General features: G+C 34.0%; 1 protein-coding gene across 4 annotated transcripts in view; it reads left to right on the forward strand.

Moving 5' to 3' along the window:
• Positions 1-24,706, forward strand: part of LOC147065675 (fibroblast growth factor receptor homolog 1-like) — a 272,850-nt gene that overhangs the window by 238,341 nt on the left and 9,803 nt on the right. For 2 of the 4 annotated variants that reach the window (XM_085957090.1, XM_085957091.1), the window contains 9 exons: positions 4,266-4,429; positions 5,373-5,611; positions 6,514-6,652; positions 7,806-7,997; positions 8,714-8,913; positions 14,813-14,948; positions 22,378-22,637; positions 23,336-23,576; positions 24,471-24,660. In XM_085957090.1, coding sequence (XP_085813216.1) covers positions 4,266-4,429; positions 5,373-5,611; positions 6,514-6,652; positions 7,806-7,997; positions 8,714-8,913; positions 14,813-14,948; positions 22,378-22,637; positions 23,336-23,576; positions 24,471-24,660 — 1,761 coding nt within the window. Of the gene's footprint in view, positions 1-4,265; positions 4,430-5,372; positions 5,612-6,513; positions 6,653-7,805; positions 7,998-8,713; positions 8,914-9,578; positions 9,764-14,812; positions 14,949-22,377; positions 22,638-23,335; positions 23,577-24,470; positions 24,661-24,706 lie in introns of all 4 variants that reach the window. The other 2 variants (XM_085957093.1, XM_085957092.1) reach the window with 1 other exon arrangement.

Below are 24,706 nucleotides of genomic sequence, written 5' to 3' on the forward strand. Positions count from 1 at the left end.
GTGGGATTCAGCAGTTATCGGTCAGTTATTCAGTCGGGTATTTCCCGAGAAAATCTTAATCTCGAGATTCGCAATTTCCAGAAAAGAATTCTCAAGAATTCTCGAGATATCGAGAAAGTTTTAAAAAAGCCTGTAAGAATCCTAAAATCAGACAAATTCCAATTTTTTTTTTTTTTTATTTACAAACATTTAAGTCCAAACATTTAAGTACAAACAAATAGAAGTAGTAAAACAAAAATAATTCATAACATTAGTTATTAAAATAGAATCTCAAAAAACACAGACTCCAATGGCTGCGTCTGACAATCGCGTACCCACGATTTCGAGACACAAAATTCCCTGATGTTGAAAAATTGCGCTCATTTTGAGTCGACATTGGCTATGCCCAGATCAGTCTTTGAACGTTTTGTATTTTCTGTCCACTTTTTTTCATGTAGAAAAATAAGTTTTTTCAATTATCTAATATTTGATAAAAAAGAAATCCCGAAATGTTACAAATTTCAATTCTCGAGATTCGGGATGGAAAATCTCGAAAATTTCTCGAGAATTCCCTTCGGGAAATTCCCGAAACCCAACTCTGCCTGTGCAGCATGGTACATAGTATGTAACATAATTTAATTATTTTATATATGTACCTGTGTGTCATATTTTAATATTCTATTCATTCTACTCATAATATTTATAATAATATGTGGGTACCTACCTACTTTGGAAAACACATCTTTATTGTGACCTCAACACTGCACAGAAATAATAAAAAAAGAAATACATACATTATGAATACCAATAAGTCCCTACTGAATCACATACAAAACAAACTAAACTACCATGATTTATGATTGGTTATTTATTCAAGCACAAACTGCTAGGTACCAAATTTGACATTCTTTTTTTTTTATTTCTGACTCAATTTCATTTCAGTCTTATTTTATAAAAATATAAATAATCATAATTTTATAAGCAACTGTTATTCTGTGTATGTAGGAATGGTATCAATAAATTAATGTTTTATTGTTTAGTCTCAGATTAGTCTGACATTAAGGTGTGTAAAAAATACATATAATATAAGTGTGCTAGAGGGTGGGTCAATAAGTCCTTAGAAAAGCCGACAGGTGGCGCGACTAGTACTGTAAGCGGTTTGTTTTCATGCAGCGGCACTACCGATTCAGTATGCTGCGAAGTTTCAATCAGATTGGTCGGGTTGTTGTTTTTTATTTTCGTACATTTAAAAAAAAAATTTGCTTGTTAACAAAAATGGAGAAAATTGAGTTTAGAGCTGTTATTAAACATTTTAATATAAAAGGGTTAACAGCAAAGGAAATAAAAAATGAGTTGGATTTAGTTCACGGCATATCTGCTCCTTCACTTGCAACTATTTATAACTGGTTAAATGAATTTAAACGTGGTCGTACATCAACAAAGGATGAACCACGCTCAGGACGTCCTGTAGAGGTGACTACACCAGAAATGATCAATAAAATCCACGATATGGTGTTAAGTGACCGAAGATTAAAGTTGAGTGAGATAATTGAGGTTACAGGGATCTCAAAAGGTAGCGTCATTTCTATTTTACATGACAAATTGGGCATGAAAAAAATTTCTGCAAGATGGGTGCCGCGTTTGCTCACAGTCGACAATAAACGCAATAGGGTGGTGGCCTCTAAAGCCCTGTTGTCGCTCATGCAACGCAATCCGGATGAATTTTTTCGTCGCTTTGTGACTGTAGATGAAACATGGATACACCACTATACTCCCGAGACGAAAGAACAGTCAAAGCAGTGGATTGCGAAAGGCGAACCATGTCCAAAGAAGGCGAAAACCGTAAAATCAGCTGGTAAGGTTATGGCTACTGTATTTTGGGATGCACGTGGAATTATTTTCGTTGACTATTTGGAAAAAGGAAAAACAATAACAGGGGATTATTATGCATTTTTATTGGACCAGCTAAAAAATGAAATTGAAGAAAAACGGCCTCATTTAAACAGGAAAAAATCCTCTTTCATCAGGACAATGCCCGTGTTCACACATGTTTACGATCAATGGCTAAAATTGAAGAATTGAAGTTCGAATTGGTCGACTACCCACCGTATTCGCCAGATTTAGCCCCCAGTGACTTTTTCCTTTTCCCAAACTTAAAAAAATGGCTAAGTGGACAACGTTTTTTTTCAAATGAAGAAGTCATCGATCGGACAAATGCTTATTTTGAGGACCTTCCGAAAACTTATTTTTCTGACGGTTTAAAAAAAATTGAGAAACGTCTAACCAAGTGTATTGAGCTCCAAGGAGATTATGTTGAGAAATAAAAAAAAAATACAAAAATAAACTGTTTTAATGCTTTTTTCTAAGGAATTATTGACCCACCCTCGTATATAGAAGTTGGCTAACTGTTAGGACTGCATAATTAAACTTTTTTTGTCTGAAATTGTCTGAAATGTAAACATATCCATAATATAATGTACTTACATCATGGCCCTCACGAGAGTGGCTGACAGGGCTCTAGTCTAGCCTCTAGACCGGGGTCTGGGGGGCCCTTCGTGGCGGGTCGACCTAACAAGTGAGATAAACACATCACAAATTTTCTATAATGGTAAAAAAGTTGCCTGCGGCGCTATTTTACTTTGAAAGTATTAATATTTTAAAATATGTGGCTCGTATGATGCAAATTTTGAGTATTGTATGTCGATATTCGAAAATTTCATAATTCAAGTGGATTTCCAAAATACAATCGCTAAAAATTACACTGAATACCCTTAATTTTACCTAAAACACCGTTTGGAAAACGCTTTTGTAGAGTGTCACACTGTCTTTAACCCTAGCGATAGGTAGGGGGACCCGCCAAAGATCCTGGCCTGGGGGCCCGTTTCAAGATGTGTGGGGGGGGGAAAGGGGCCCTGGCAGTTGACTAATGTTTTAGCATACTAGGCGGACATGTCCAGCATGGTCGCTGTTAGTCACTTCCAATCCGCCAGTCGTTGATGACACGCTCAACGGTTACCGCCGTGTTATGCCTCCATTTTAATAAAAACTAGGAGAAACTGGACAAATATACCGCCGTGTATTGTGAAAATATGTAAAAATAATTATATGAAGAAGAAAAAAGCCTGTGGGACTAATTTACATTCTCCTCCTTGGGCCCCCCTCAATATTAAATCCTGAGTGCGCCACCGCTTACATACATTTCTTAGATACCTATATTAGTGACATGTATTTATTATGGTATAGCTAGTTTACCATATTATTCTGACTTATAAATAAAAATATAAGTAGGTATAGAAAATGTTATTCATTAAAATAACTGACTTGTAATTTGTAATAGATGAAAAAAAGGATGTATTGTCCATATAAACAATCAGATAAGTAATTCGCGACTATGCCGAGTTAGTGATGACATGCTGCTAGCCAAAACTAATGAAAATGCAGCTTTTTTGCACACGCCCTGATGTGACATTTTGCTATTCTACCTGTGTTCCATGTTGAGTGAAATTTGTTATATGCGACAAGCATATGTTTTTTCCTAGGTACCATAAATGTCGCACCGAAGCTTTGTGCAGCAGTGTATTAATAATAACCTTTGTTTTGTGAATTACAACGTAATCACATCGACAAATTCGACATGTTGCAGAGATGAGTTTCTGTGTGCAACCCGGTTTACGCTTGGCAAACATTGGGCTCCCCAGAAAAACAACTTATTGAAATGGCATTTTACTGAATGTAAAATATTTTTAATACTCAATATACAAATTTGTGCATATTACAATTTAACATTTCTTTCTGTAGCATATTTTTTTGATGTTTGATTTTTGATTTCAATAATAGTTACTTAAGAATTTTCGTCAAGCGTTTGGACCCTGCGAAATGGGGTAGCTGCTTCATCTATCTACCTCATAATGTCGTCAAATTATATTTATATACCAGGGGCCTTATGGTAAATTCGATCCACAGCAGTTGAACGGCAATTTGTATACTTATTTATACACTGATTTATTGAGAAACTAGTCATTTGTATAAACTCATTGTATCGGTACATACTTCAATATTAATCACAAAAACAGATTAATTAGATGAAAATAGATTATTTTAGATGAATATTAAACCCACTTATATAAAATCTAATTCCAAAACTCTGGGAATCCAGTGTCATCAGTCCTTAGTTTTTGGGATCAACAAATCGAGCGGTATTGGCGAATTGGTTTTATGTCCTATTATGAAAATATATGAGTGACCAAGCGCTATCCAATCGACTGATGTGATGGGCATTGTTTCAGGTTAATATTCAAGTCATTGAGGGTACGGGATGCAGGCACATACGCATGCGTCATCTGGAATAAGAAAAAGAATGGTGCAACTGACAGTCGGAACATCACTTTGAAACTGATCGACGACAAAGACCAGGAGGAGTCTACGGAAAACTTACAGGATGTTTTAGAAGGTATTGTCACGTGGTTATGATGTTTAAGCATTGTGGTATCTACAGGTCAAGAACCATCTATTATTATATTTGGTTTAGGCTTAGTTTAACTGAATTTTAAAAATTAATCAACACCATCTGCAATTTGTATTGTTAGTTCAATGAAAACAGATAACTATGTTTGACAAAGTTTAGTGTGCGCTTAGTCAATGGGATGTCACCTACAAGAACCATTTATTATTATATTTGGTTTAGGCAGGGTTTAAAAGGATTTTAAAAACTAATCAACACCATCTGCAATTTGTATTCTTCTTTCTTTCGACCATGTCCGATCCTAAATAGGATCATATCGTCACTTTTCTGGCAGAAGACACTAATTCGAAAAAAATGACATATTGAGTTAGTTATACCAAAATGTTCCTTATTTCAAACTTTACTGTCTGGAAACCTTCTTCATAAATACACAGTCTTTATTTTAAAGTTATCCTTTTTACTTAATTACTTAATAAACTCACATGATAGACCATTTCAAACATTTCAACAACTTCAAAGTCAAATTATTCAAAACTAGTATTCTCCAGTTAGTGTGTTCTGCCAGAACAGAGACGATATGGGCCTCCACAGAGTGGAAGTTTATATTAACAGATTTTTATTTTTACGAGAAATGGATATCAGCCACTTGCTCAAACTATTCCATACTCTGACTCGTACGCACATTTAAAAACAATATGTGTACTTGCCAGACCCAGGATTCGAACCTCGGACCCTCGACACACGACGCCGGCGCTTAAGCCACGCGGCCATCGTGGGTGTTCAATGAAAACAGATGACTATGTTTGACAAAGTTTAGTGTGCGCTTAGTCAATGGGATTTCACCTACGTATCACTTTGAATACTTGAAATGTAAAATTATGTATTGAAAGTTAAAATGGCAATGTTTTGAATGTCTCCACTGTTATTACAGGTTACCAAGCTGACACAGACATCCCCAAACGTGACCGGCTTGAGATCCTCTCTCAACGTGCCCTCCCAGATACGGCATCCTTGACGGAGTCGGTCGACGATGACAGCTATGACAATGATGACCAGACTCTTGACGCAAAGGCCAAGAGTAATTACTACGATGGCGAAAAGGAATCGAACGAAGGTCAGCCAGATGCTACCGCTAACACGAAGACCACAGATTCACGAGATACTGAACAGGTACTAATCTATCAGAAAAGGTCAATGTGTGTTAGGGGTCCACCACCTTTTTTTTATCAAATTTACCAAAATCAGTTATAGAGGGAAAAAGAGATACTAACTAAAAAATACTAGGAGAGTCATTGAAAAGTTTTGGGTGCAAAAATTATTGAAATTGATTGTCCTATGAAATAGAAATCTGCACGTCAGATATCAACTTTTCTCTAAATTTCCCTCCAAGTCTCCCAAACAATAGTATTTTTAGAGATACAATCGAACTTGTCGGTGGCGCTGTATACATTATTTCCATTATTAATTGTGTGCAAAAGGAAAAGCGTGGCAACACAACTCATAGGACTAAGAGGAGTGTAATTAGCTTGGAGAGGCCTTTATCCACCAGTACATAGATCCATGCTGATGATGATGATACCAACAAAGCCTTTGCGAACATTTTTAAAACTAAATATTCTGCTGAATTTACAGATAAATATTTTTTTTATGCAGGTCTTACCAATGTGATTAGTTACGTGTAAGTAAATTATATAATATATAAATCAGTGGCGTGCGATTAAAAGATGCTGTGGATGCAGAGCATGCCCAAAAATACTTGACAAATATATTATATCATTATACTATGTTTTTAATGCGTAATCGGATGTAATATTTTTTTACTCTACCTACTCTTCTAATGGCATTTCCATGCATAAGTATTGTAAATTTTGGTTGTGTTATATTGTAAATGTATAATATTGTGTGACAAAGGTTCCGTTCGACTTTCTGTTTTAAGTTTTATTTAACAAACAGGACCCGCAAAGGTCAGGAGTGTGTAGTAAATAATGGGTTTATGTGGATTTTTCGATGATTGATAGAAATATTATGAAATAATTGTCTTCAACCTGATTTGAGTGTTTCAAATATTTTAGGACAACAATAAAGGAGTGGCAGGATCGTTCGATGCGAGTGTCGTCAAAATGAAGCCACATTTCAAGAATCCGGAGAAGTTGCACAGATTCCAAGCTAAACCCGCTGGGAACTTCATAAAGATGAAGTGTCCAGCAGAAGGTATTACCAGTCTATTTAAAAGTGATTTACTAGCCTAATAAATTAGGATGACGTATCATGCAATTAATAGATTATAATATCGTCTATGTATGTTCAATACCGCGTACGAGCCAAAATGTTCAAAATACATATTTTTGGCGCTCTCGGTTAAACGGCACAAGCCGCATTAATTGGTGCATTCAAATTTTGGAATTGACCAATAGACTACTTGCATTCAAAATCAATACCGCGTATGAATTATCCATAAGTACTAAAGAAGCAAGCAAGACCGCGTATATCCCTAGATCCAATACAGCGGACGAGCGGAGAGTTGCGGCGATATCGCGTAAGGTTCAACTGATTTACAAAATAATCCCATGGCAATTAATTTGCACAGACGCATATGATAGTAAAAATATTCTAATATAAAACAGGAAGACACAATAAACTGCATTTAAATTAATTTTTTATCTGTTTATTGATGAAATTGCAAGGTTTTTTGTCCCTCCTGAACATTTTGACAAATGGTTCTTCTGCAGTACTGAATTTACATAGACGATATTATCATGATGACACATGTATTTATATTAATATATTATTGTTGTCGCTAATCCAATGCTGTTTCTGTCGAATATATAACATTATTGATGGATAGTTGACAATATAGATTTATATGACAATCAAACTACACCATCTAGCGGAGAATTATAAAAGCAGTAACGCATTTGCATAACCAGACGTAAACAGCCATTGTAATATTGCTTGCAGCTTGTATATTTCGGACATAAAAATATTACATAGCACCTTTTTGTTTCAAGAGTAAATATTATGTAGATATTCCATGAATATTATCTACCCACTTGTCAAATATTGTGTATCGATTGATTGATATGACAATATTTTTGGGTGTGTGTTACACAAAATCGGTAACCTTTTGATTGTCATTACAACCTGTATAGTATAATCATTATTTATTCAATTATCATTTGTTCAAGTGAAGGTCTTCTGGACCTAACAGCAGCGTAGCTGTCAAAGTGTGCACTTTTATTTTTAGTTATCCATTGTTTACTTCCCGCCGTCAAGCATTCTTTGTCACTTGAGAAACTCTGAAAAAAAAGACTGAGTAATGAGTTCTCCCTTTTTTATAAATAAGTATATTTCTTTTAATTTCCAGGAAATCCTGCTCCAAACATCACCTGGTATAAGAACGGCCAATCTCCACTGGAAAGGCAACTTGGTGATATAGTAGCTGCTCGGTGGTCCCTAACACTTGAAGATCTTATTACGCAGGACAGTGGAAACTACACGTGCAAAGTTTGCAATGAGATGGGCTGCATTGAATTCACCTACATACTTGATGTTTTAGGTATGTTTATTCTTCTCATGCTATATTTTTGTACTTCTATTACAGCTGAGAGTGAAACGAAAAGGGAGACGAGTCTGAACAATTATTAAAAAATGTGTGAAATATGTACAATTACTCGTGCTTATAATGTGCAAAAGAGACAAGTCACTTAGTTGCTGCTTCCACTGCTATTGAATTAGTAAATTTCACTCTGAAACATAATATTCATATTCGTATAAGACCAAAATTCAACTTTATTTTGGCTCTCCTGAAAAGTATGACATGATATTGTGTACATTTATTATTATCTCCCTTTTCCTTTCACATACAGATATTGCAGTGGTGAAGACTCTTAACTTTTAGAAAATAATTTAAACACATTGGCAAATTATAATTTTTGTTATTCACATATTAATTGTGACATTTCATTATTGTGTAAATATGCGATTTTTGGTGATCGTTCATCTAAATATTCTAAAAATTGATGGTTCTATATATTTTGCTACCTATCTATGTACAATTGTGGCGTGGTCTGTCATTTCAAGCAGTTTTAGATACATTTGTATTATAATGTCAATGTTTTGGTTTCTGTTTACGTCAAACATGTTTTGTATTTGAAATTGTCAATTACTGTAAATGAATAAAAACTTAAAAAAATCTTTTAATATTTATTGTAACTTCAATAATTATTGCCATATCTTTTATAAATTTAACTTAGAATATCCTCATATTGATAGAACGATATCCATCAAAGCCATACATCAAGGAAGGATTCCCGGGCAATCAAACAGCAGTGGTCAACTCCACAGTTGCCCTTCGTTGTCCTCCGATATCCGACCTGGAGCCATTCGTCCAATGGTTGCGGGTTTATAATTTCACTTACGAGCCCGACTTTAGTGACGAGGAATCACCAATACCCATGGGTATTGAAGTACAGGTACAAAATCTGGTGGTTGCACATGGTGAAAATTTGGTGGAGGTGGTATCTATAAAACATGGCTTTTTCATTATGTAAACAGTTCTATATTATGTGCTTAAATATATATATTTTTTTTATGTCTAATCCTATTTTGTATAACCAAACTTTTAGGGTTTAATATTTCTTCTGGGTTAATGGAAATTGTTGATTCTTTTCTTTCTTCTTGATTAGGTAGCTATTTCATAAAACAACATAATCTATTATTATAAGATCATTGTATTCTATGAGTTTCATTTCAACAGAAACAAAATTAAAAATACGGCATCCATTGTTAGGTTCACTCACAAAAAGTTTTAATTATAATTCCTGAGTTGTACTGACCACATAATTAAAATGACTAGCCTTTACTCACATTTCTGTCTACATGGGAATATTATGTAAATACATTTTCGTGGCAATGTCTTTCTATTATAAGGCTTGGACTAATTGGATAATTCTGCCACTGACCAGTCGCGGCCTTGGAAAGATTGTATGTGAAAATATATATGGCATGAAGATAAAAATGAACTCGCCTACATTGGAATAAGTGTGATATTTACAGATTTTTGTTGGATCTCTTTAATGTTAAAATTCCTTATGGGAGGCAATAGATGTAATTATTATCAATGTTTCATTATTTTTAGAACGATTGCAGCATAAGCCAGTATTGACGAAGGCTCCAGTGAACACCACCAAGGTGGTGGGCGAGAATGCCACATTCCATTGTGAGATTCTCTCTGATCTACATCCTCACATCCAGTGGCTGAAGCTTCCTCTTGGAACTACTGACCTTGATCTTGTCGTTGAACAAAATTTTATTAGGGTGAAGGTATACATCTTTTGGTTATGGGTCTTTTTGCATGTCTCTTCTATTTGTCGATTACAATAATAATTTATTTATTATTCTTTCTTGTGTACCTAATAATTTCTTCAGATCTATTCCAACGTAACACTTAATTCCCAAATCATGGAAGATTGTCATATACATGTTATGATGTACCTGTTGCAAGTGATACGTACGAGTATCTTGGCGTTATGAAACATCAAAAGTACTATTTGTTAACAGCCTATGCCGCCGGCCTTGTTGACACTATTGTTGACAATATTTTCAACTAATTCACAGCAACTCTCAGCCGCAACCGTGAAAATATCCTTAAATAATTGCAAGATAAAAAGAACTTTTTATATACCACGTTTTTAAATTTTCTGTTGAATCATATAAACTTGGCAATTCTATGTATTAACAGAAACTTTTTATTGTACTTGATAGAAATACTGAATAAATATTATAGAATACAGAAATGTCATTTTGACATTTCATAATATTGATTTCCATAGTAACACACGTATATATTAATAATTTAGTTGCTAGGACCCACTTAGCAACCAATAATAGTGAGTAGTAAATATTACTTTTAATGAATTAACTGAAAATGAATTCAATTCTGCTTAAAGATAGCCAAAAGTATTAAAAGAATGCATTGTCGTCGTGTTCTGATATATTCTAAAAGTTTCAAATGTCTAGCTGGTTGGGAAGTTAGTTATAAATCTTGGACAAACAAGAATACGAGTTAATAAAAACGTGGTAAAATAGCGAAAAGGTGTTACATAATAAATGTATGGTGTATGGTTGGAATAGATTTGTTTATGTTATTAACTATCTTCTATGTTATTAAAAATAAAAATTTCACTCATGTTTTTCTAAGAATTAGGTTGTCACTTTGAACAGAATACACTTCCTATTTTTATCAAAAAAAAATGTGATCAGCAAAGTGGGCGAAGAATCACCAATTGAACGAAAAAACTATAAGGTGTTGCCACATAGAAATTCAAAACAACATTACAACCGTCCTGATTTTATTGGAATATTTGATGTAATGTAATTGGGCATTTTCGCCAAAGTTTGTACATGTTTGAAATTTGGGTAATATTATTTTTTCACTCAAATTAACCATTTTTATATAGCTAGCAGATTCCTTGTTCTATTGCTGAATTGGTGATAGCAATTTTTCAGCAAAATATTGATTAATACAATATTTATATCATTTTTATTATGAAATTGGGCATAATAAGTTTCCGTTCCGTGACTACGAAACTTAGCTTTTAAAACATGAATGAAACACTTTTTATCACTTAAAAGAGCTCTATTAGATTAAAAAAACCATACACTTCAAAATAAAACTACAAATAGTCAAAAAATATTATTGAATTTTAATTCTTGGGCACATTTCGTTCCCCTCCGTTACCCTATGTCTATAATGGCAGAGCATTTTTCCTTTAGTATTTGAAAAAACCAATCAATGTTCGTTCTGCTATTTTTTTAAAGACAATAATCACTTTTACTAAATTTTATTGGAAAAATAAATAAGTTTCGTTATTTAATAATCAAATGAAAAATAGTTAACGTTCAACTTTTTTGGGGACATTTTCGGAATGGAACGAAATGGTAACGGAGTGTAATTTGTAAAGCTTAAGTTACATGTTACCATAAAAACAAATTTTTGTTTTATGAAATTTATTTGAATTTTTTGATAGACAGATAAATATTCAACGTGCGTCAAAATAACAAAACAAATCAAACTTAATCACTAAAATAGACATATTTTATAATAAATTTCACAATACTTGTAAAATAAGGTAGGTAATAATTTTGACACACTATACATTACCATAACTTTATTTGGCATTTATATTATTTGTAACTCAGATAAAAAATATTTTTAAGCAAATTAACAATATATGAAAAAAAAAATCAGCAAGGGATTCAGACGCGAGTTCCTAGCGCGGCACGGAGTATATAACTTTTACGAAAATAATTATAGTCAAACTCGGTTATTACGATCTCTGACATAGCGAGATCTCGGATGTAATAACGAAACATTTGTTGACAATTGGTTTATGATTTTCGCCATACATTTAATTCTTTCACTGTTATAACGAGCAACTTATCGGATATACCGAGCTAAAATACTGTTAATGTGTCGACCGTTTTAAAACATTTCGACCCTAAGCAATAAAATCCGATTGGACAGGATGCCGCCGGGGTCGGATTACGTTTATGACACTAGTAAAGTGTCTAAGTACCTACCTTATTGGTGTTTCACCGACAATAATAAAAAAGTATCCACGCATATGGTTGAAAAATCCAAGGTTTGTGAAGTCCGTAGGTACCTACCAGCGTTAATTACAATAAACAACTTCTTTTGTAGTTTATGAATGCCATGCTCGTTTCGGGGATTTTTACGATGGTTTCCAAATTTTTTATTTTCGGCTTTTTGTGTAATGTGACATGCTCATTTAAAAATACCTATTCTCTGATATAACGAGTAACGCTTATAACAAGCAAATTCAGTCGGTCCCATCTTCCTCGTAATAACCAAGTTCGACTTTATGTTGTCTTGAAATTTAATTGTATTCATCAACATAAAATGTAGCTATACAGGTTGATTGTAATCAAGACGTACTTTTCTGACATTTCGTGAATACCTACAGTTCTAGGTATTAAATCTAATCGAGTACACATTTCTGTTAAACGTGACAAAAAAATACTTTTTCATACATTTTTATAAATTTCTATGCCTAAAATGTATGGAGAAGTTTTAAAATTTTGGTGGCGTATAACAGAAAGAGTATGACAGAGCCAGTGCCTGTCTCGCAATTATTTCAGTCTGGTGTTTTTTCTTTTCCTTCTGTTGTTTTTTTTTATCTCCATACTTTTATGTGCGCTATTTTTGCGTATTCAGACATATCACATACTTTTTTAATCTTTATTATATTATTATATTATAGTCAGGTTATTTTTTATATTTTTTAATGAAAATATTTTTGTTTTTCATACGAACAGACAAAATAATTTTTTTTATAATCTATGAAGAACTAAACACACACTGTAAACCCAACTTTATGCATGCCATTTCGTTACTTTTACATTCCACATATACGTTACCACCAATATAGTTTCGGAGTGGAAGTAACGGATTCTGTTTCAGAAGTGTTTGAAGCCAAAATTTAGCTTAGTTTTATTGTTAAACCTGCGATATGTTTTATTATATCTGTAGTATGAAAGATAAGCTCCATATGTGTAGTATGTGAAATAGAAATATGTGTTTTCTTACCTTATAAATCGTGGTAACAGTAGTGGAACTTCTTAAATGACCAACCCAGAAAGCAACCTGTTCCGATAGCGATACCGACACACACCAACAATTTAAAGTGTACATGGCGATCAGTGTTATACAAAAATGTTGCTACATTAAAAAAAAACATATTTATAGTGAAAATTTTTCGCCTTCATGCTAAAATCGTGGTAACGGAATGTGGAGTTCCACTTTTTCAAATATCCTGGGACACACTTTAAACGTGATTTTTTTTCAATATTGGTACAAATTTACGAAAAAACTATATATTTTCCAAAAATATATAATGTAAGCTGTTGAAAACACTACGAATTTAATTTTACACACTCAAAATTAATGACGAAATCAGACTTTGTTTATTTGAATTTATGGGTGGGACATGGTAAAAACGCACTACCTTTCGATCTAAATAATCAATTAAAAATATATACAGGTCAGATAGTTGTATTTAACTGATTGAATAGAGTAAATTAATAAATTTGCATGTTAAAAGTACATAACTTTCCAACATTTTATAATATAATAACTATGAAAAAATCAATCAAAGTCATGGGACATGCCAAAAACGCAATGTACAAACTTTGGCGAAAATGCCCAATTGCGTGGTTTTGTCCTCCAATATCTACACCACAAGACGCATGATGTCTCAATACCAATCAAATTGGCCCAGTGGTTGACAACATTGGATTGCACAGTTACATAGTTTTATTATGAAGAAAGCTAAGGGACATAAATGATCTATAAATTGCAATTGATTGTAAAATTTAATATTATTGCGACATGTATTTTAGAAATTGATTAAAAATCACATTTTATGTATTTTCAAGACCAGAATCATACAAAAAATTCCGCTCACTGAGAGAAGCAATATTTTTTTTTGACTATGTGTGACTAGTGTATGACTATTTTTGACTATGAGTGGACGTTAGTATTAACAGATATTTGTTTTTACAAGAAATGAACGTTAGCCACTTCGCGAGCCTATTACTACAAGGTTCTAAGTATTCGTCCTTGAGAAAACAAACCCAACAATGAAGTAGTATTCTAAGCTGCCACATTGTTACTTTTGTTTCATCAAGGACAAACACTTAGAACCTTGTAGTTCTCCACTCGCGACTTGCTCAACCTATTAGGTCCATACACTAACTACAAACACACATTGAAAAGTAATATGTGTATTTGCCAAACCCAGGATTCAAACATGGGACCCACGACTCAATTAGCGTGTTTTTTATTCAAAAAAACAATCAAAGTTAACAAAATACATAGTAATGAATTCTTTAAATTCAAATTGATTTGAGTTTTGTACTCCATCTGGGTATTATTTTGCGGCCCGGGTTTCGGCTTTCTGCATCTTCAGGCACTATGCATACTCGTCAATTGCAAATACACACTGAAAACGTATACAGTTAATTTGTTTATATAGTAATTTAATACAATAAAATAAGGTAAACGCTGTAAAACCTGAAAGGTGAAACGTGGGTCGCAAAAAATTACTCAAATGGAATAGTACAAAACTCAAATCAATTAGAATTTGAATTCAAATTTCACCGAGTACCCACCCGGTCGATAGTATTAATTCTTTAAATGTCTTAATATGTTTTAATACCCAGCCGCCATTTAAATTACAAGTTTGAAGCATCGAGAGTTTTATTCTTTTCACTAATCTCTTTCATAAAGAAACATCAACTACATATCCTAAAATAATTCCATTGGCTAATCTAAGATTACCTTTTTTGCAGTCAAGTCAAAATAGTGATAATTCTGCTGTACTGGAGCTGACCAATGTAACCATGGAAGATGAAGGATGGTACGTCTGCATAGCTGGGAATTCTCTTGGACGAACATCAGCCAAGGCTTATTTAACTGTTCTGGAATGTAAGTACTAAATATTTTGGTTGACATACAATATAGTGGATTTAATTAACACAATCACTGCTGACCTTTTAATTACCACATTTAAATAACACGTTAATTATATCTAATGGCCAACTGCTCCAAACGCGCCAGTCGCGGTGTTAGCACTAAATGAGTTGATCGATACACATTGAAAAACATTTCTTTTTGTGCCACTCCTATCTGTCAGCTGGGCTACCCCTGCTATATTATTGTCTACTACCTCGAACACTTTGGTGGAGTTTCATCGATCGCAGAGATTCTTAAGCCATGAAATGCATTGTCTTCATGTTTTAGAGTCCCGAATCTACTTCCATTTGAATCCGGCACAATCTGATAAAACTCAACACAATCACAGATAATATTATTTTTAAATCGTGTTTTATATCCGTCACCATACATTTTCGCGTCTTGCTTCCATCTACCGCAAATTGATTATAAATGTCGCTTAATACTTTCTATATAATCGATATTTCACAAATCTAAATTAATATTCCACAAAACTATTCAAATCTGTAAGAGGCACATTGGTCTACAATGAGTTTTTAACATTTCTTTTATTTTTTTTACTACGATGAGTTTTTAACAAGAAATAAATGCATATTTCCTCACTAATTACTACGAAAATATAATCTATAACCACCTCACTGTCAAACTAATAGACTAATGATTGTCATTTGTTTTCTTTTGCGAACCGTCTATAAGTTCATTTGAAGTGTCAGAATTCAAATTTAGAATTTGCTTCTCAATAGTAAGTATCACATACTATCCTGATTCAGTAATATTTGTAATATTTTTACATTTAGGAAACAAACAGTTACATATTGATTACTAAAATTTAAAATATAATAATGAAAAGTTATTGCAACCAGCAAAGTTAAGTAAATAATTATTATATATAAAATTACAGTAACCTTTCTTCTTCTTTTAAATCATTAGTAACTATTAATACTCAATAAAAATTAAATTCCAATGATGCTTCTTTTTTTTTTTTTTTTTTTTTGTGATTTTACCGAGGCTTTGACTGCGACTCGCTGTCATATCGCCTCTTCTCTTCTAGAAGGGGATCCTTAGATCAGGTCCTCACTCCTATTCTGTTAAATGGCTTTATAATTATTTTGTCTAGCTCTTCCGTCTTTCTTTCTTTCTTCTTTAGACGCCAGTGTTTTATGCACCAGAATCGCTCTCCTCCGTATCCATCCCTTCTGTATTTTCGATACATCGTGTAATCATTGAATTTCAGATAGTCTAATTCAGACCTCAGCCAAGTCTCTGAGATTAATGCTATTGAAATTTTTTGTCTTATTAAGTAGAGTTCTATATCATCCTTTTTTTGCTTCATACTTCTGGCATTCCATTGTAAAATCCTAATTTGTTTTTTATTATCCATTTTGCTCCAGAACCTCCCCTAGAATTTCCTTTAAGTGTCCTTCTTTGAATTGTTTGCATACCCAGTCCACTGCTTTAATTATTAGTTGTTTAATGATCTGCTGCCAGTCTCCCCCTTTCAGCAAGACTTTCATAATTTCTCCCATCGCGTTAACCTCTGTCTTCCCCTTTGAATTTTTCTTATTTTTTGTAGGCTTTACGCTACTACCTGTAGATATTATTGTTGAGCCTGAAGCTTCTACCACCGCTTCTTCTTTCTTTTTGTTTTCCTTAGTTTTTTGAATTGTTTCGCTTTCATCTCTTCCTACGATTTTTTTTTGTTTTAATATGTCAGCATAGCTATTATTTGACATATTTTTTTTTGCTTCCTTGAAAGGTATGTTCATTTTTTTCATTGCTTCTTTGCAATTCTTTTCCTCTTGCCACTTTGGGCATTTTTGGCTGTTTGCCGCGTGGTTACCTTTGCAATTGATGCACGTAATTTCCTCATTTTTTTCGCAGGTTTTGTGGTTTTCACCACACTTAGGGCACGTTTCTACTGTACGTCCGCAATTGTTCGCGATATGCCCATATCACCAGCATTTGTAGCATTGCATAACCCTGAATACATACGGTTCTACAGCAAAAGAGACTCCATATATGTAAATTGTTCTCGGCAATATTTTCTCCCCAAATTTAATACTGACTGACGAGGTCTTTGTCAGCTCTCCTGTATCACATTTTCTTGTCAACCTCTTAAGGTTGATTACTTTTGCATCACTTTTGATTTCCATTTGCAGTTCTTGGAGGTCCATATCAATATCGACTTTTCTTATTACTCCATAAGAGCAGGAGTCATTCTCTTTGGTCACAAAACCGAGATCTTTGAGTTCTCCAGCTTGTTTCACTTTATCTGCTTCTTTTTCGTCTTCTACTTGGATGTACGTCTTTAAATTTTTATTGTAAATTTTCTGTACTTTTACTCCTGCCTTATGCAGCATCTGCGCTATTTTCAATTTTAATGGAATTTTACTTCCCGTCGCTATCATGACGATGTTTTGGTTTCCCTTTGGAGTGACCCCAGAGTCTCTTCTGGGTTTTTTTCCAGAGGTCACCGTCTGCCATTCTTCTTCTTTTTCTCCAACCACTTCCTCTTCATCATCGTTTCTTTTCTTCTTCGTTTTTTTGGTTTCATTCACTTCCATCGTGGTGTTTTCCATTTTATTGCTTTTGCCGTTCACGCGGTCTTGGAATTCGCGCAACAGTGTGAACAAAAAACAGTGTGGACAACCCCTCGCTTCACAGCGTTTGACGCACTCCCCGCACAAAGTGCACTATCCGTGCAACAATAAATATTTTTCACTTTTTCTCAAGCACTGGCACTGATTGTCAAAATCACATGGGACCACACATGTTGAGTTTATTGTCAAATTCATTTACAAACAATATTATTTTTGTTGTATCCCGTATTTATAACCGTTCGCGAGTAACCAGGCGAATAGCGTCCCGAATACGCAAGCGAAGTTGTACAACCTCACTCCACCGCTGTTGGCTTCCGACTGAATGATGCTTCTTATTATGCATGTTGTTTGCTATTTTATCATTGACCACTTATAAGTGAAATATAATATAGTCAATTATCACTTTTTTATGACACAATTAAGTACAATAAGTAAGCACCTGCTACTTTTTTCATTTTTTTACATGATAAAAATAATATTTTTTTTATTTCCCCACCCAGATAATTTGTTAAATAATAAATTTAGCATGTTAGAATTTCTATGGCCGGGGGGGTGTAAAACCACATAAGTCAAATAATTCAGTTTTTCGGTTTTTACTGATTCTATAAGTCAGTGATTCTGCACACTTGTGTATAAACACATAAGTCAAAGGCTGTTAGTATGGTGTTATAATACAAATACACACAATCACATAAGTTATTTTCCTCTGAAAAGCGGGGCGTAAAAACACATAAGTCTGACTTATGTGATTATTCAAAAAATTAAAAATTTTGAAGTGGCAACAATGGATGACTTATGGTGTTAGTCGCCGTTAGACAGTTCATTTAGTCTAGTGTAGTATTGATGTTCTGAACTCATAAAAGGCGTGTAAACTATTTAAACTGATTAATACTTTGAAAATACTTGCATTATCATTATCCAATAAAACATCATTGATAAAGTTGCAAGGTAAGTTTACCACACTTTCGTAATTTTATGTTATTTTTTCATAAACATAATTTTAGAGGGAGTACATTGGTGCTTTTGATTTCACACAATTTGAATTTAAGTTTCATTTGTTAACGTTAACAACATATTAATGTGATTGTGATATTTCAGCACTAGCAAAAACGTTGCCATTTGTCTCCGCGTATGAGTTTTTGGATCAAGATCGACCTTTTATCTCTAGTGATACTAACCATATCAATAACTGCAGAAATGACAGTAATCCGGATATATCGAACCAGAATCTTCAATGTTTGGCTTCAACACATGAACTTAATTATTTGTATGCCCAAAATGAAAGTACAGTATATGACTCTAGCTCTGATGACTCTGTCATTGACCCTCATATATTCCTCCATGGCATATTATAACTGATACTACAGTACCAGGTTCGGAACATAATGAAATTGAAGTAAGAGTTTCAAGAGTCTCCGCAATCATCAAAAAAAGATACAAGAGGTATACGTGAAGAAAGAAAACGCAAAAGGAACAGTGGCCAAGAATACCATTCATAGGCTGGGAAGTTAATTAGAAAACGCATTCAACTCCCTTTATCTAAATGCAGAATGTTGTGCCAAGATCGAATCATAGAAAGTCATCGCATCAAGCTTTTTGAAGAATATTGGAATCTTACAAAAGGAGTGCTTACATATCGTCATATATTTCCATTCAAAATACGGCCATTCACCGACCTAGATTTCAAGATCTCAGTAAGGAAAAATTTAATTTAAAACCCTTTAATTATTCTTTGAATATTGAAGGTAGTAAAATTAAAGTATGCAAGAGTTGTTTTCTAAAAACGTTTGATGAAACAGACAATTTTGTTAATCTTGTCGCCACAAAAAAAAATAAGCTACTGTATGTGGCACACAAACCACTGACAATCTAGGTTGGCATATCCTTTCAGATAAATGAACCGATGAAGATTTGATTAAAGTTTCTGAACACATAAATAAATTTCCATCTTATGAAAGCCACTATACTCTTGCCATCACATTTAACCATAAAAAAATATTCGATATGTACAAAGCGGAAACTGAGAATTATGTATCTATTCGATACTACAGAGAGGAATTTCACAGACTTCAGAAGTTGATTCGGACCATGCTGTTATTGAACAAAAGAAAAAGAAAATTATTAGTCAAATTAACCACTCGTACGATTGGTTTCAGCGAGTCAGATCATGCGGAAATAGATTTGAAGTCGTTGAAATGATACAATCTGACTTTCTAGAATTTTCCAGCTTGTTGAAAGGCCCACTTGTGCTGAGAAAGAAAGACGAATCTGGCAACCCATTTAAGTGGCACGATGCTCGTTGACTGAGATATACAAAAAAATTCGGAATTGTTTATTTCAAACCAAGCCTAGAAGAAGAAAAATCTTTCAAAACACTGTGTTTAAGACGGCGAGGTTTTCCAGAAAGGATGGAAACAACTGATCTAACTTTTCCTCAGATAACCAACGCTCCTTTACCTATTAGCCAAGAGAAAAAGATTGACCTTATATCTCTATTGCCGCTAATTCCAACTATATTTCATGACTTTTATCACCAACTGCCCTCCAGGAACATACCTGATATTGATCCAGATTTAGTGGAAACATGAAAACTAGAATAAATATTAATTATATTTAATTTTCAATGATCTATGTATTTTTTGGTGTTCATTTGTATCTTGGTGGATTTTTGAAGTAAAGTTTTGTTTTTTATGTCTCCTGGTTCTTTTTTTCTCTCATTTTTTATAATAGACAAGCTGAAGTACCCGGCTTCGCACAGGGTCGCTTCGTTGATGCATTTATCTTAGATATTTAAAAAATAATAATAAGTAATTATCTTTTTAATATTAAAATATCTGTGTAATACAATATGGCAATATGTTATTAATGTATTATTAATAGTATTAATTTGTAGTAAAAAATTCAAAATTAGATAGAACAAACAAACAACAAACTTTGTATTTTATATAATACTAATTTAGAAACCTTCGCAGGTGTGCGCACAACAACTGACAAAAGTTTCATCGCAATCGGATAGAAGAAGAAGATGATTTTCCTATGAGCCTATAATCTTCGCGCAAGTGCAAGCAATAAATTGACAAAGTTTTATCGCAATCGGATGAACGGTATAACAGCGCATACAATACGAACAAACAAACAAATATAATTTTTTTTATGTTAGATTAGGTTTCTCTTTGTAATAATTAATTATATTGAATAAATTTGGTATTCTTTGATAAAAATCAAATGTTTTCATTATTATTATGATTTTTTTAATGATCCATTAATTGTCCATAATCACATAAGTCAGCCAAACAAGAAAAAAACCTCTTGTGTATACACACATAAGTCAGCTTTTTACTTTATTTTAAATATTAGCAAAGCTTTCTTTAAAAAAAAAAGATATTCATAAAAAACACACACAAGGCCACAGGGTCACCCTAAAAGCCGCTGGATTGACGAACTGGTAAAGTTCGGCAGAAATACGTGGCAGCGAATGACACAGGACCGGAGAGTTGGAAGAAGCTTGGGGAGGCCTTCATCCAGCAGTGGATTTACCCCGGCTGATGATGATGATATTAAGTACATACTTACGAATTTTAAAATCAAATACCATTTTTGCTCCTAAGCAAAGCATATGCATACGGACACACCCCTTCAGGGTGGTAATTACAAGTATCTTAAAAGACACTATGATAAATAGTTTTTACATTTTTTCAATCTAATGGGATCTTCCCCCATTGATTAAATAAAACGATTTATAACGCAATACTCTAAATGTATGAAAAATTAGACTATCCTGCAGTGGCGATGGGTGGAGGTAGGGTTGATCCACCATAGATAGTACAGACTAAACTTTGTCAGTTCTAAGTATTTGTTTACATTTAACTAAGGCTACAATTATTTACAGATGGTGTTGGTTAGGTTTTAAAATTCAATTAAACCCTAGGAAACCAAGCCATAATACGCATCTGTCTATAAAATATTTACAATTATGCCTTTAAATCATACATCATTTTGGATATTTAATAAATATAATAATATTTTTAACTACTATTGTTTGGTTTAGGCAGGGTTTAATGAATTATAAAAAAAACTAACTAAAACAAATAAGTATGAATGAAAAAGTGCAATATATAAACATATTATATTATATTAAAATATCAGTGATAGCAATAATCGGCGATTGCCAGCTGTTCTGCTTGGCCTATCAGTCTGAAGTGGTGTCAGACGATATTGTGAAGGCCAGACTCCAGAATAGACTACGCATATGACCCCAAATTTATATTGGCACTGACGACTTGCAAATCGTAAAACTGACAAATCAGCGAAATGTCAAACTGTCTGAGGTGAATGAAAATCCATCCCGAAGGGAAAACTATGGCGCCATCTATGCATACTTCACAATTATATTAATATCAAACACCGCCAAGCCGTCTTCAAGACCTAGCGAGACAGACTGGCGACCGCCAGCTGGCTCTGCTAGTTCATGTTTAATGATAGAATCAAATATTAATAGAACAAGTGAAAAAGTGATTCATTTGTTGCAAAACAAAATATGAAAATAATAAAAATTGAAAGCATGACTCAACTGTTTTTTAAAACAAATATTAATGCAGTAAACTGTATTACCCCTCGAGCTTTCTTTTATTATTTTCGTCAATTGATGTCACTACAGCCCACCCCCACCACAGGCTGTGAGTGATGATGATACTGCATCTTAAATATTACCGAAGTTCACAGATTTGGTAGAGTATTTTGTGAAGTCTATCACAAAATTATTTCCCTTCACCTTAATATTTAGATATATTTGTTGTCTACAGCTTATCCGGAGCCGCCGACAGTGGCCGCCCGACCAACCTCATTGCTCGTGATCATTCTGGCTGTGGTTTTCGGTTCACTGTTCTTCATAGCAGCAATTATTTTCCTCTGCATTTTGAAGAAGTTGAACCGGGAAAAGAAACTTCTCGCCATCGAGACAACCAGAGCTGCAAATGTTGTCACCCACTGGACCAAGAGGGTCACAGTGGAGAAACAAAATCTGGAGAACGGAGTTACATCAGCGACTATTACTGAACCCTTGGTAAGAAAACCCTCATTAATTCGATATGATATATATTATGCGTGTTACATTGAGAGGAGGAAATGCAATGGATAAGCATCAATAATGAAAAATAGTTCTGTGTTTTTATTATTTGCAAATATTCTTCCACGCAATAAAAGTTTTAATAAGTACTCAGTAACGAAGATCACTACACCTGATTCGGTGTACCGATTTTAATTTGATGGAACCGAACCACGCTATATTTTCCCACTGGAACTTAAGGCCATGCATTAGTTGAGGCACGGTCTAAAAAGATCGTTGCTAGGCGATGTGCGGATTGCGGGTCGCGGGTGCAAGACGCCTGTCAAACGAAATATTATTTCTCATATAAATCCAACATATGTCCATTTTATGTTCTGTTTATTATTCTATTAGTAACAATAATAATATATTTATTGACATGTTTTCTTTTTAAAGTAAATGGGTAACGTTTTTAGTCATCTTTACACGATTTTAGAATTAATTGGCCCGTCGCCATCACGCAGCAAAGTGACGTATGTCTGACTCGACGTTCTCTCAAGGAATGCGAAGCGAGTACAAAATTTCGTCGCGCGTACAGTTGAAAATTATTTGGCGTTTCACTGATGCGTCACCTTAACATTTAAAAAAATATGGGATTGTAACAATTCTGGTTACATTTTACTGATTTAATAATGATTATTGATTTTTTTTCACAGCTCATGCCAATTGTCAAGATTGAAAAGCAAAAATTATCTCAGGTGTCAAGCTTAAACAGTGACTCTATGCTCGTGTCTGAATATGAATTGCCTGTCGACATTGATTGGGAATTGCCTAGAGAAAGTTTAAGCCTCGGAAAGATTCTGGGTGAGGGTGAATTCGGAAAAGTCGTCATAGCCGAGGGCAATGGTCTTTTGAAACAAGGACTCAATTCCGTTGTGGCTGTTAAAATGCTGAAAGGTAACTATGATGTCCATGGTACCTATTGTATGACTTCTACTATTTTTGCCGACATGGAGCTGTAGGTTTGGGGAGTGTGGTTAAAAGTACATATTTATTTTTGTACATCAATCTTTTAGAATAAATATTTATTTTATTTTACCCATCTCTGAAGATGTGGGTTTGGGCTCAAATTCTGTATCTGGGAAAACTTTGGATGTCAATCAATGTTATTTTCATGATGTGAGAAATGCTGATTATTGATATTCTGTTTCTTTCCCGATTTCCACATTCAATTACTAAACAACATACAGTTGAACTTGGTTATTACGAGGAAGATGGGACTGACTGAATTTGCTCGTTATAAGCATTACTCGTTATATCGTTATATAACATTTTTCGCGCCATGTTCTATTTAAGCATAGAATATAAAAAATCTGAAAACCATCAAAATCACCGAAACAAGCATGGCATTAATAAACTACGAAAGAAGTTGTTTATTGTAATGCTGGTAGGTACCTACTGACTTCACAAAGCTTTTACATGCAATTTCAACCATATGTGTGGATAGTTTTTCAATGTTGTCGGCGAAAATACCAATTAGGTACTTAGACACTTACATGGTGTCATAAACGTAATTCGATCCCGGCGGCATCGGTCATCAGATTTTATTGCTTAGGGTCGAAAATGTTGTTTTTAAACGATCGATCGACACATTAACAGTTTTGCTCAAGTAGCTCGTTAGAAAAGTGAATAAATATAAACTAAAATATCAACGAATGTTTCCTCATTACATCCAAGATCTCGGTATTTCCGTGATCGTAATAACCAAGTTAGACTGTAATCCAAAATTGAAACAAAAAGTTAGTAGAAATGAAAAATTTATTGTATCCTAAAAATTTTACTTTTTTACAGAGGGTCATACTGATGCCGAAATGATGGCCCTGGTATCCGAAATGGAAATGATGAAGATGATCGGAAAGCACATCAACATCATCAACTTGCTTGGTTGCTGCACCCAAGGGGGGCCATTGTTTGTCATTGTGGAGTATGCGCCTCATGGTAATCTGAGAGAGTTCCTTAGAAAACACCGAACAGGCACTGGGTAAGTCCAATTTGCACCCAACCAACCCAACCAACCCAGCAACCAA

This window comes from Rhyacophila brunnea, unplaced genomic scaffold, assembly GCF_057557595.1.
Source record: "Rhyacophila brunnea isolate RB1 unplaced genomic scaffold, BYU_Rbru_1.0 scaffold_6, whole genome shotgun sequence".
Lineage (NCBI taxonomy): Eukaryota > Metazoa > Arthropoda > Insecta > Trichoptera > Rhyacophilidae > Rhyacophila > Rhyacophila brunnea.